The sequence below is a fragment of the Phlebotomus papatasi genome, chromosome 2, assembly GCF_024763615.1.
Source record: "Phlebotomus papatasi isolate M1 chromosome 2, Ppap_2.1, whole genome shotgun sequence".
NCBI classification, from domain to species: domain Eukaryota; kingdom Metazoa; phylum Arthropoda; class Insecta; order Diptera; family Psychodidae; genus Phlebotomus; species Phlebotomus papatasi.
Genome location: NC_077223.1, coordinates 101,711,620 through 101,723,969, shown reverse-complemented (window position 1 = coordinate 101,723,969; position 12,350 = coordinate 101,711,620). Strand labels below are relative to the sequence as shown.

The 12,350-nt window shown below is 32.8% G+C and overlaps 2 protein-coding genes and 1 long non-coding RNA gene across 23 annotated transcripts in view; 2 read left to right on the top strand and 1 right to left on the bottom strand.

The window, feature by feature from the left end:
* The window catches only part of LOC129800462 (PDZ and LIM domain protein 3), a 44,859-nt gene that overhangs the window by 19,395 nt on the left and 13,114 nt on the right, over positions 1 to 12,350 (top strand). The gene's annotated exons all lie outside the window — the stretch shown is intronic.
* Positions 899 to 5,482, top strand: LOC129800468 (uncharacterized). The gene is made up of 2 exons (XR_008751627.1): positions 899 to 1,158; positions 1,547 to 5,482. It is a non-coding gene; the product is annotated as an uncharacterized LOC129800468 (long non-coding RNA).
* Positions 1,745 to 11,276, bottom strand: LOC129800455 (kinesin light chain-like). 2 transcript variants are annotated; one of them, XM_055844837.1, is made up of 4 exons: positions 10,895 to 11,276; positions 9,410 to 10,439; positions 4,474 to 4,999; positions 1,745 to 1,979 (listed from the first exon to the last, which is right to left on the bottom strand). In XM_055844837.1, exons 2-4 carry the CDS (start codon positions 10,412 to 10,414, stop codon positions 1,945 to 1,947), a joined length of 1,566 nt encoding a protein of 521 aa, XP_055700812.1. In that variant the 5' UTR covers positions 10,415 to 10,439; positions 10,895 to 11,276; the 3' UTR covers positions 1,745 to 1,944. The 2 variants fall into 2 exon arrangements, with proteins under 2 accessions (XP_055700812.1, XP_055700811.1); XM_055844836.1 differs by lacking the exon at positions 10,895 to 11,276 and adding an exon at positions 10,509 to 10,737.

The window sequence follows — 12,350 nt, the reverse complement described above, 5'->3', positions numbered from 1 at the left end:
ATGCATATATTGACCATTGAAAATTTTAAAAAAGTGTGAATGTACTATTTTCTTATCAAATGACATAACTTTAAAATATAACTGCATTAAAAGAAGTTAGTTGCACGCATTTCATCTTTTTGAGGTACTTTTCCAATTGACGTAACAAATTTTTGACGCAAAAAATTAATCAACGTTTGGTAAACAATTATTTTTCATATGAAATAAGATTTATAATAATTTATAAAATACATATATAAAATCTACGGATGACAGGCAACTAATTTGCAAAAGGAAAAATTTTAAAAAGTATTTTTTTCTATCTTTTTTTTCCACCTGGTTTCCCAAATATACAAGCCGTAACAAACTTTTGACACCCACTGTATGATTTTTTCCTTGCTCACAGAGCTTAAATTAAGAAAACTTTTTATTATGAAGAAAGTATATTTAGAGAAAACATACTGTTTTCTTTTTGAGTCCTTGTGACCCATATAAACCCTTAAGTAAATTTTCTATTTCTTTAATCTTATACGGGCTTCAGACCTAAGGCTTAGCCATCTGGCTTAAGTTCTCTTATTTCTTATCAGGCACGATTTTTTAGGAAATTGTTGTTTAGGATTAGATATTAATGGCAAATGTTCCATTAGATTTTGAAAAATCAATAAAATTGCTTGTTATTTAGATTTTTGAGACCTTCGGGAACTGGACTAAACCTCCAGTCTGAAGCCGGCATTACTTACCCTATTCAGTAAAAATTCCGCAAAACAAATTCCAAAGCAATAAAATAAAATTAATTCTTATAGAAACAATTTATTTAAAATTTTACACAATTCTTAGCTCAATTGTGGAACAGGTTCCCGTCCTAAGTAAATTAAATAGTTCATGCTTTTTTTTGCTTCTTGGGTTTCCATCACACGCAGCATTCTTTCCTCTCTGGATGACGTTGATGGGGCAGCCAAAAAGCTTTTCTGGTGATCATTCCTTGGACGCTGAGCGTCTCGCCACGAAGGAGAGACGATCAAGAAAATTCGCGTGTGTGGGTCAAGTTGAGATTCTCCTCGCAAAGATTTTATTTAAAACGGAAATTCAGTTGCTTTTGGGAAATTCACGGTGTCACAGCGAGAGAATTTCTCCTACTCGAGACTTTTCTTATCCCTCCGTGGAATCACTCGAAATTCCGTAATTAATTTTTTTTCTTGCTTTCCATAAAAAAAATCAATTTATTTTTCTATCAGTTGATCATCTGCTTCTCAGATAGTCAATTAAATATCTTTAATTTTTTTAAAGATCCTCCAAATAATTGGTTCAATAAATATTTTCTCAGTGGTTGTATTGGAAAATTTATTGCATAACACGTGTGGTGTCATCGCCAAAAATAAATTTTAATTTGCCGAGCGCAAAGGAAGTTTCAAGATTTAGATTAAAGAATAAAAAAACGCGTCTCTCGAGAGAAAGTCCAACCATTAGAGAAAGTATTTATAAACCTTAATAAAAAATATCTGTGATCAAAAAAGCGCCAGAAAATAAATCTTTTGTGAATTCTTCCTCTCCTTCATTTAAAAAAAAGGTTCTAACTGTGGTGTCCAATTGAGGATTAAATCTCTGTCCAAAAAGCGCTCATTTCGTCAACAAAACCTTGTACAAAAATGACCACACATTATCCCTTGAGATTTGGCCAGCAGCGATTCAGTAGACACGGCGATGAAAACTTGGAGGCTCCAATTCAATATCAAGTAAGAACTTTTGTAAAAAAAAAAACTCTCAATTCGAAAGCTCATCATTTACTCTCCAAAAAACATACATATTAATTAAATAAAAATAAAAATACAATATTGCCACAATTTAAATAAGTGTTAGAAAGCACACAAGAAATCACATTGAAATACTTCATTTTTTTGGGACTTGAAATTTTCTTCAGTAAATTCAGTGAATTAAAGCTATCGAGGGGTTATTTTTGTGGAATTTTCAGCCGAATTCGAGGATGATTTTGAGCAAATGTTCTAAGAGAGAAAAGCAGATTTAAAACATTTACGTATAATGGTTTGAATGATTTTGGTGATTGATTTAAATTGCACACTAATCTGCAGATAGACTTTAGGTTTAGACCTCAAACCCCTCAAACCCTCTTTGCTGTGATAACTGTTCCCAAATCGCCAGGGGACAGTCACAAATGCTTACAAAAATACTTTTAAATAGATTTTATGATACTCTTTTAGCCCTCTTAGCAATATTGACAATGTTTGTTCTGAAAGGCAGTGCTTGGGATTATATTTGGGAACAGTTTTCAGAACTCTCCATTATAATACTTTAGACACAGTTAACACTCCAAACGCAGAATAGACCCATTAAAAATGAAATGTAACAGAAATTTATTCAGAGATGATTGATTTGAATGTTTGAGAACAGTTTTAATTAGGATTTTTCACGGTCGTGAATCAGGGGCTATTCCAATGGAAAATTAAAAGGGGAAATCTTTCTCCTTAACATTTTTTTTTAAACACTACTGTTCTCAAGGTATTCTGCATCATCGACGCAAAGATAAGTAAATTATGTAGGACAATTGAGAACAGTAGTGCTAAAACAATGTTTGTTTTTCATTGAAATAGCATCGCAAAGCTTGGCTAGAAACTAAAATTTCGTACAATTCTCACTGATAATTGAAAATTCCTTACAGAAGCTGTTTCTAATGTACAAAATCACCAACAGTTCTCACTATCTACTTACCTTTGGATACTGTCACTGTCAAATCCACAATTTTAATTACTACATAAAACTTTTCCTTAATTTTTAAATTGGAAACATTTGGAAACAGTCAAAATCATTAAAACTACCTGTAAAAACTGTTCCTAACCCCTTTAAAATAACTAGAAACCTTAGGAACACTTAAAAAATTAAAAGTTACACTTGGTAAGTTAAATTTTAAAGCAAAGTAAACAGTTCTTACTATTTATTAATTTTGTAAAGGATTGAAAATTGTAATCAGATAATGAAACCGTTTCTTTGCTCATCAAATTTATTGCTGGCACATTACGACATGTCATTTCCTACGACTGCAGATAGAAAGAAAATGGAGTTTAGAACAGTTTCAATTTGGAAAGACAAAATGTTAAAAGCCCAGCAGCAACTGTTCCCTATAATCCTTTAAATAATTTGGGTAAATTAGTTATATAGAGAATATTGACTTGTGGGGGGTCACCGAAGACCGGAAGTCAATATCTTTTACCGTTTGGCTGCTAAGATGGAGAGAAGTTGAAAAAAACACGATTGTTAAAACTTCTCTCTCTTGGAGTTCGAGCAGTTAAAAATGAAATTTTAACTACAATTTGATTAATCCAAGAAACTGTTTTACGTATTGCGAACTGACATTAACAGAAATAAGAGTCAATGGGAAAACTGTTCCTAAAGGATTTAGGATTAAAATAAAGTAATCATCTAGAGTTACAATCATTTGCTATATAAATTATATAATGATGCAGATTTTCATCGCTTTATAAATTTGAAAATTATGATTATCGCACTTGGAAACAGTTCAAGAATAAATATTTAAAACAAACTGTTCCCAAAGTTATTAAGAGTTGTAATTTGTCTTGAATTGGTGATACATTTTTTCTTCTTTATAAACTTTAATGTATCTGAAGTTTTAAAATGAAAATAGAAAAATAGGAACAGAAACTCCAGAAACTGTTCCTAATATTTTAGTAATCACAAATAATCTGGAAATAAATACACACAAACCGTTTCAAATTGGAGCTCTACAGTAACGGTACCTCATCCTTTTGAAACGTAAAATTTCTTTACATTGAGAACTGTGTAAATTTAAATTGAAATGTTGTTTCTTAGCAGCAACTGTTCTCAAACATTTTAGAAGTAAAACCACCCTCACAAATTACATAGAAAAATCGACAATTAAAAAATGGAAATTATGGCTGAATGAATATGCTTTTAACTTGAGTAACTAATATTTCTCAAAGATTAGGAACAGTTTAGAAATCAAATCTCTCTATAAACTGTTCCTAATGATTTTAAATATTACAAGTCCTCTGAAAATAAGGAAAGAAGCAAGGATAGTTTGAAAAACGTCAATGAAAATATGTAGGCCCGCTTTAGGTTAATTTAAGAACAGTTCAGATTGGGTACAGTCTGAACAGTTCAATCTCCAAAGATAAATCCAGTGAGACATTATAGATTCCTTCAATATTTAGTTCACTTTAAAGAAGCCGCACATTATTCCTTTAAAGAACTGTTCCCAAAGCTTTTAAGGTTTTTTTTAAACCTTAAACCTTAAGGATTTTGCGTTGTCTGTGATGGCAGGCATTTTAGGGCGGATATGTAAGGCGAAGCTATTAATGAGCATGACTTAAGTACTACGTCCTTTGGTACGGGACCCCTTTAAAATTCATCTTTGGTCATTTTGGACTGAAAATTTCACCAATAACTACCCTCAAATTTTGCAAAGACGTGGAAAAATGTCAGCTTAAGAGTATTAGATGTTACCATTGAGCCCAGTTGGTGGATTTTTCTCCCTCTTCCCGGCCGATTTGTGATGATTCGGAGGATATTGAGGAGTCTTCTTCATGGCCTCCATGGCATCCTGTTTGCACCTCAGAACAACATCTTCGAGAGTTTCAGCTGCCTCATACTTTCCCTGGCGCCTGTATAGGGCAGCTAGGTTCTTTAGGGTGGTGGTAACAGTTGGTGAATTAACCTTAGCTGCCCTCATCCAAGCTCCGTGCTCTGCAAAAGGTGTATTCTCACGATTTCTCTCCTTATTCTCCTCTCGCTCCTCAGCAATCTGCCAGATAACTTTGTTATCCCCATCGATCGGTCCGAACTCCTTCTCGTGGGCCCTAGTCAAAACTTGCTTGTATAGCGTATCAGCTTCATGATATTTTCCCTGCTTGAGGAAACAGCTGGCCAAGTTATTCTTCGTCTTGGCCACATTGGCATCATCTGGCCCCAATTTCGCTTCATAGATTTTCAATGCTCGCTGATAGTAAATCTCAACTTCGTCGTATTTTCCCTGCCCAACCAAGCAACATTAAAATGTTAGAAAAAAAACCACCTATATGAATCACTATGTTATTTAACAATACAGAGAAAGAAATCCCATCATTTCATTGATTTTTGAATAATTAAATGAATTTAGTACAAAATTTAGTACACCTAATTATCATTGCAGTATTTCTAGAAGTGAGAAGAAATCGGCATAATTCTTTAGGAAATACTTTTAAAAATCTTACGATTGACAAATGTGTTACCTTTGTAATAATTAATCAGGTTTAGTACTTATTTAGTACACATATTATTTATTATTATAGGCATTTTATGGGAATGAAATCGACACAATACTTCAGGAAATTCATTGAAAAATTAAATATCTGTCATTTTGATAGATTTTAAATAATTGAATAAGTTTAGTACTCATTTAGTACAAATATTTAAGGATAAAATATACTGAAAGATTGAGCAAAATTGCTCAACAAATATATAGTAAAAAAATAAATTATATATATAAATCTGTTGAATTTTCAATATAAATACAGAAATTTAGTACAAAATTTAGTACATATATTTATAATTAAAATAGTTTTATAAGAGATTAAAAAAAAGTACTCTATAAAATATTCTACCGGAAATTATATTGACCCCGCAAATATTTGATCAACTTTAGTACTAAATTTAGTACAGGTTTATATTATTAAAAGTAATTTTAAAGACTATGAAAAATAAAATTCATCAGAATATACTTATAAAAAAATAGATAAAAAATATCTATAATTCTTTTGATTTTGTAATAAACTTTTCGTAGCCTTGTAATTTAGTACTCATATTATTAATTTTCCAAAACATTAAAAAATAGATAAATTCTCTACAAAATTATTTTAAAAATATTCAATATCAACAGATCGGTGAAGTCTGCAGTACTTGAACAAGTTTAGTACTAAATTTAGTACATATTTTTATTATTGATCAAATCTCGACAATATTTAAAAATTAGAGGAAAAAAATATCCACCCGCATGAATCACCGAGGCAGCTAACAACACACAGAAATAGATTCAACCGCGAGAGGAATTTATGGGAATTATGCTTAAAACATTATTCGATGACATTCGTTCTTCACCCACTTGCGAGCTTAAATCGTCAGCACGAAAAGCCATTGAAAAGCGTCTTCAAGATTCTGCGTAGAGCCCATTAATTTCAATGTAAGAAAAAAACTTCCGAGAGAAATTTGTAAATTTCACAACAAATCTCTCAATTGAGACTCTTTTTTTTTTCATTCTCGACTTCTCCAAAAAATCCTCTTAAAAGTGCTGAAGCATAATGATTTGGAACAGAGCCAATGCTTCGCACTTGTTCTCGGACATAATGGGATGAAATCTATTAATCAAAATTTTAGATGAAGATTTCAAAACAAATTTGTCATGATCTCTCTTAAATATTGGACACAAGATTGAGTGCATTTACTGTTCTTGCACTTTAGAGGCTCTACTGCATGTCCATCAGATTACAGTGCCTGGTGTTGAAATTTCTACATTTTGTAAATAGCAGGGAGTACTAAAATTTGTACAGTCGTAAAATCATATAGACACGAAATTAGGACCTTATTAAAAACACTACACCTTCAAAAAATACCTCGATTTTCTCAGTAGTGTACTAAAAAAAATATTAGTACACATTTAAATTGCTTTCTTGAAAAATTTATGAAGATTATTTTACAAATAATGTCACATTACAAAATATTTGAAATAAATTAAATTTTAATAGACATTTACTGAAGTTTAGTTCTAAAAAGTATACATACTGAAGACATTACTTTTCAACTTGTTTATAAAAAAATGAGTTCTAAAATTATTCTTAGATACTTTTAAAGAGCTACAGAATCACCATAAATTATTTGTGATAAAATTACAATTTCGCAAGAAAAAATCACAAACAAGAACAAAGAAAAGGATAAACTCTGTGAAGTACTAAAATAATTTCTCGTGATTTTTTAAAAAGAAATTTTCTTTTTGAAAAAATGTGTTAGATCGTATAAAAATGATAAAACGCTTTTCCATTCAGATATAAAACTAATTATTAAAAAAAAAAAAACAAGGTAAAAAACAACAGTCAAAGTCTTTGAAAAAACTTAGGTTATGAGACTCCTAAATAAGTTGTGTACTAAATTTAGTTAAATACTAAAATTTTTGAACTAGTAGCATATTAATTACCAGCATGCAACCAGATGGAATTTTAATCCAAAAATATTTCTGGTATGACGGTTATGCTATAACCGATAATGCGTTTTAGTACATGTTTTGAACATTAATAAAAGTAAATTCTTTGCTTTAAAATGCTCGTTTACGCATTTAAAAATATTTAGAATAGAAATTGAGTCTTTAAAAACATTTCTAGAACATTTGAAGAAATTAAACATTTTGATGAAATTTATGTTATGGATTTGTTTATGTACTAAAAACTCTTAAAGTTCTTTTTCTTAAATAAAGCTACATTATCATGTACTAAAACTGAGATAACTCGTAAATCCAACCAATTTAGGAAATATTGGGTATTAGAGGTAATATAATTAGTACTAAAATAAAATCTATCCTAAAATATTGTATCGAAGGAATTGTATTTCTTTCTTTAAGTACATTGTTAAGAGAGCATTGATAAAATATAAACTTAAATTACTGGGCACTCTATTGCTTTCAATATTTTAACAATTTTAGGACAAAATTTAGTACACGAATTTATTGTTGCGATAAATTTGCAGAAAATTAAACCATAGAAAATAATATTATTCGCAAAATACTTGATATAAAACTTCTGAGAATAGTTGAAAAAAGTTTAGTACTAAGTCCGATTGTGCTTAAAAAAATTAATATTCTTCATTAAGTTTTCAAAATTGATCACTCCAATAACAAAGAAAAATCATAGAAAATAATATTCTTCACAAAATACTTGATATAAAACCTCTGAGAATAGTTGAATAAGTTTAGTACTCATTCCGATTTTACAAAGTTAATATTCTTCAGTAAGTTTTCAAAATTGATCACTCCAATAACTAAGAAAAATCATAGAAAATAATATTCTTCACAAAATACTTGATATAAAACCTCTGAGAATAGTTGAATAGGTTTAGTACTCATTCCGATTTTACAAAGTTAATATTCTTCAGTAAGTTTTCAAAATTGATCACTGCAATAACTAAGAAAAATCATAGAAAATAATATTCTTCACAAAATACTTGATTTAAACCTCTGAGAATAGTTAAATAAGTTTAGTACTAATTTCGATTGTGCTTAAAAAAATTAATATTCTTCATTAAGTTTTCAAAATTGATCACTGCAATAACAAAGAAAAATCATAGAAAATAATATTCTTCACAAAATACTTGATATAAAACCTCTGAGAATAGTTGAATAGCTTTAATACTAATTCCCATTTTACAAAGCTTAAAAAAATTAATATTCTTCATTAAGTTTTCAAAATTGATCACTTCAATAACTAAGAAAAATCATAGAAAATAATATTCTTTACAAAATACTTAATATAAAACATCTGAGAATTGTTAAATAAGTTTAGTAATAATTCCGATTTTAAAAAGCTTTAAAAAGTAATATTTTTCAGTAAGTTTTCAAAATTGATCACTGCAATAACTAAGAAAAGTCTAAAGCAGGTTTAGTACATTACGTATTACCTTGTTAATTATGGTAAATAAATGAAGAAATTTAATTTTTTCCTAAAGTAATTGTTTTAGAACCAAATTTAGTACAAGAATTTATTGCAATTATTTTCTATAAAATTAAAACAAGGGAAGTGGTGTTCTTCTGGTAATACCTAAAAGTTAAAACCACCGGTAGAAATTTCATAAATTTAGTACTAATTTTAGCACGATTATTATTACGATAATTTTATGAAGCGTAAAAAAGTTTAACATTCAAAAATATTTTCAATAGTATTTTTAGTTCAAAAAATACTGACAACTAGGGTAAAGTGATATAAGTTAGACATAGTGTTACAAGTTGAATAATTCGCCGGTACAAGTTGGACAGGGATTTTTTCTTGATAGTACTAAATTTTTTTAAGCACAAGGAACCAAACAAACTAAAGCATTAAAGTTATACAAATAAAAATGAAATACTAAATTTATCAAGAAAAAAAGCCCTGTCCAAATTGTACCACTTTACCCTACTGGAAAATTTTTAGTACTAAATTTAGTACATGGTTCTAAAATTGCGATATTTTTTTCAAATAGAGAAAAGTTATGTACATTCCGCCAAATGCGATTAGAAGCCCTTTTAAGTGAGTAAAAATAGAAGAAATTAAATAATACCAACTGCGTACAATAATTACACCAGGCACTGTAATTCCACCTTGCAATTTTCCGCTCAATCGAATCGCAACAAAAGGGGCAGTGAAAACATCTAACACAGAAAACTCACCTGATTCTGACAAAGTAGTGCCAAGTTATTGAGCTGCTTGGCTACATCCGGATGATCTTTCCCCAGCACCTTCTCTCTAATCTCCAGAGCTCTCTTACAGAGGGGTTCAGCATCAGCGTATTTGCCACGTTTTCCGTAGAGTACGGCCAGATTGTTGAGCGTTGCAGCTACGGCTGGATGATTCTCCCCAAGAGTCTTCTGCCTGACCTCCAGGGCATCATTTAGCAGACTTGCTGCTTCCTTGTACTTGCTCTGATCCCGATAGACCAGAGCCAGAATATTGAGCATTGTGGCTACATCTGGGTGATCCCTGCCACTGGTCTTCTCCAGATCCTCCAGGGCTTGTTTGCAAAGTGGCACTGCCACTTCGTAGCGCCCCTGGGAGGCATACTGGATGACCAGATTGTGCAGTGTCCGGAGACGGACAGGGATTTCGTAGCCTGTGACATTGGACATGTGACTGTAATTGAGATCTCCGCCAGACTGGACAGAAGTCGAGTCAGAGTCATTGCGTTCCTCCTCACTCTCCTCAGGGAAGAGTTCAACGACCGGATCTCGGCGGGATTTATCTAGAGCTTCCTCGGATTCCTGATTTTCGTCATATTGCTTGACGGAAGCCATAAATTCGAGGTGCTTCTTCTGCTCTTCGAGCTGAGCCACCATTTGTTCAGATGATTGCAATTTCTGCTGATTATTGGCCAGTTCATCCCTTAACCAGGCATTTTCCTGACACAGACGTCGAATTTGGGTACGGAGCTTCTGCTTCTCAGCCTCGACATTCTGCAAGTGAGCACTGAGAGCCAGAATCATCTGAGCTTCACCCAAACCCAAATCAATATTCTCAATGTTTCTCTGAACCAAGTCACACTTGTCCCGATCGGAATTGACTGCCCTGACCTCCGAGAGGCTTGACATGAGTGTCAAATGTTCCACCCTGAGGGCTTCGAGGCCCTGCAGGACTGTCTTGGTATTCCCAATAATTTCATCCTGCGTCATCTGTGTCATCTTCCCAATTGACTCGATTTTTCGACTGAAAAGCAATTACTGGAATTACTGGCAACTCCCAGACATTGAGACGCCAACTTGAGGACATTCTTACATCCTATAATCGTTGATAATCCGTGACATTGTCCACAAACACTAAGCTGAATTAGGGTATTCTCTAAGCAAATTTCTACGTTAAAGCACAATTGAGGCAGTGCGTGATTTTCTCTTGAGGATTTTTTCACAAATTGTACAAAGACTAGCGCTAAAAATTACATAATTTAGCAAAGAGAATGACTCATTCTTGGGGATATCTAGCGAAAACTGCAGAAAATCGATACTGAACATCCCTTCCAGGGGCCTCTAAAGGGAAAAAGGTCTATACCGCCAGGGGAAAAATTGCGCAGGCGTCTTCCCATGAATCCGGCAATTCATTCACCCATCTTCCACCCACAACTCCCCCGATATTCCCTGACATTCGCAGAAAAATTTGTCACTCACCTCCCTCAGTCACCAGACCAGCTGACACGCTCCTCTGCTTGGATTTTCACCAGCAACTTCACAAAAAGGTTCTCTGGGATTCAGAGAATACCCCTATGGTTTATTTGCACTTCCCGGACAACACCTTCCCTGACTTTTCTGGCCACAAAATTCCCCCTGAAACTCACTCCCACACGTCAAAACAAAAACGCAATTCAGATGTTTTATTCACTTCACTAATTCCTGGGATTTGATTGAGAATTTACACAAATTTTCAGCTGAACAGATGCGTGGGTATTTACGGAAGGTATTATTGTAAGATTGCACTAATTATTCCTCTCACTGACTCAGGAAAATGATAATAAAAGCACTCCTACAAGTTTCCAATTGGATTTTTTGCACTTTTGTGGCTAGATGTTCGAAAGTTCGAAAGTCGATTTAAAAAAAACCGTTAATAAATTACACGAAATTTTGCAGATTTACAAAGGGTATAAAAAATTCCCTACAAATTGTAAAAAAAAGACTTTACTTGAGTAATTTGCAGGTCCTAATCACCCTTATCGAGGACTGATACCTTCTCCACGAATGGGTTAAAAATGTATAAAAAATAATATTCACAGTCCCTAAATCTTTTGCGATGTCTCCTCCGTCGCCCCGTTGCTCTTGTCATCACCGAGAAATCATGAAATCATTATTATTATTAATCGTGTCGGAATACTTGCTACAATGTAATCATGTTATATTGCTGCTGTTGTATCCCGTGTTGGAAGAATCCTCTAAGTCCAGGTGTAGACCGCCCAGGAGCGCCTTCCCCGTGATGCGGATGCTTCTTCCATGCTCCCAGAGTTTTTTTGGGCAGACACGGTGCATTTTTATTACGTTATATCACAGTGAAAATGTCTTTTTCTAAACATTCAGATCTTTGCACCGGGCGGGACTCGAACTCACAACTGTGAGAGTCGAGCCAGAGATCTCATCCGCCGAAGAACCAACGGTTTTGCCTATTGCGCCACTGAGACCCCCATGAAATCATTGAATTTCTACAGAACATTTCTTATCTGAACTCTCTGAACTACTTTTTGCAGCTAGAGTGTTCCAATTTAATTAAATCTTCCCAGATCGTCACTTAGCCAGTAAGATAATTTCACGATTTTTGATTAAAAATATTTTAGCTCAGAAATTGATCGGGCTTCTGCAGAAATATTCTAGATTTTGGAATCCTTATTCTTACACTTTGCAATCATCCACAAGAATCGGATTTTTATAAATACGATCAATTCTAAATAGCCTTAAAAACATTTTTTTTTTCAGAGTTCCAAAAGATGCGAAGTACTTAAAATTGGACATTAAATTCTTATTACCAATATAGATAGACTGTCATGAGTCATCATCGTATTCAGATCAAAGATCTTGTTTCGATCCTCAAAGTGAGAATCTCTCAAATCAAAGCAAAGATTGTCTCTTGTCCTTGTTCTGG

What these genes read in the sequence shown, in the direction of transcription:
- LOC129800455 (XM_055844836.1), bottom strand. Translation starts at nt 10,537, where the DNA reads ATGTCACGGATTATCAACGATTATAGGAT. An exon ending in CACTACTTTGTCAGAATCAG is followed by an intron (nt 5,000 to 9,409) that starts GTGAGTTTTCTG and finishes TTGGTTGGGCAG; the next exon opens with GGAAAATACGACGAAGTTGA. An exon ending in TCCACCAACTGGGCTCAATG is followed by an intron (nt 1,980 to 4,473) that starts GTAACATCTAAT and finishes TTTCTCTCTTAG; the next exon opens with AACATTTGCTCAAAATCATC.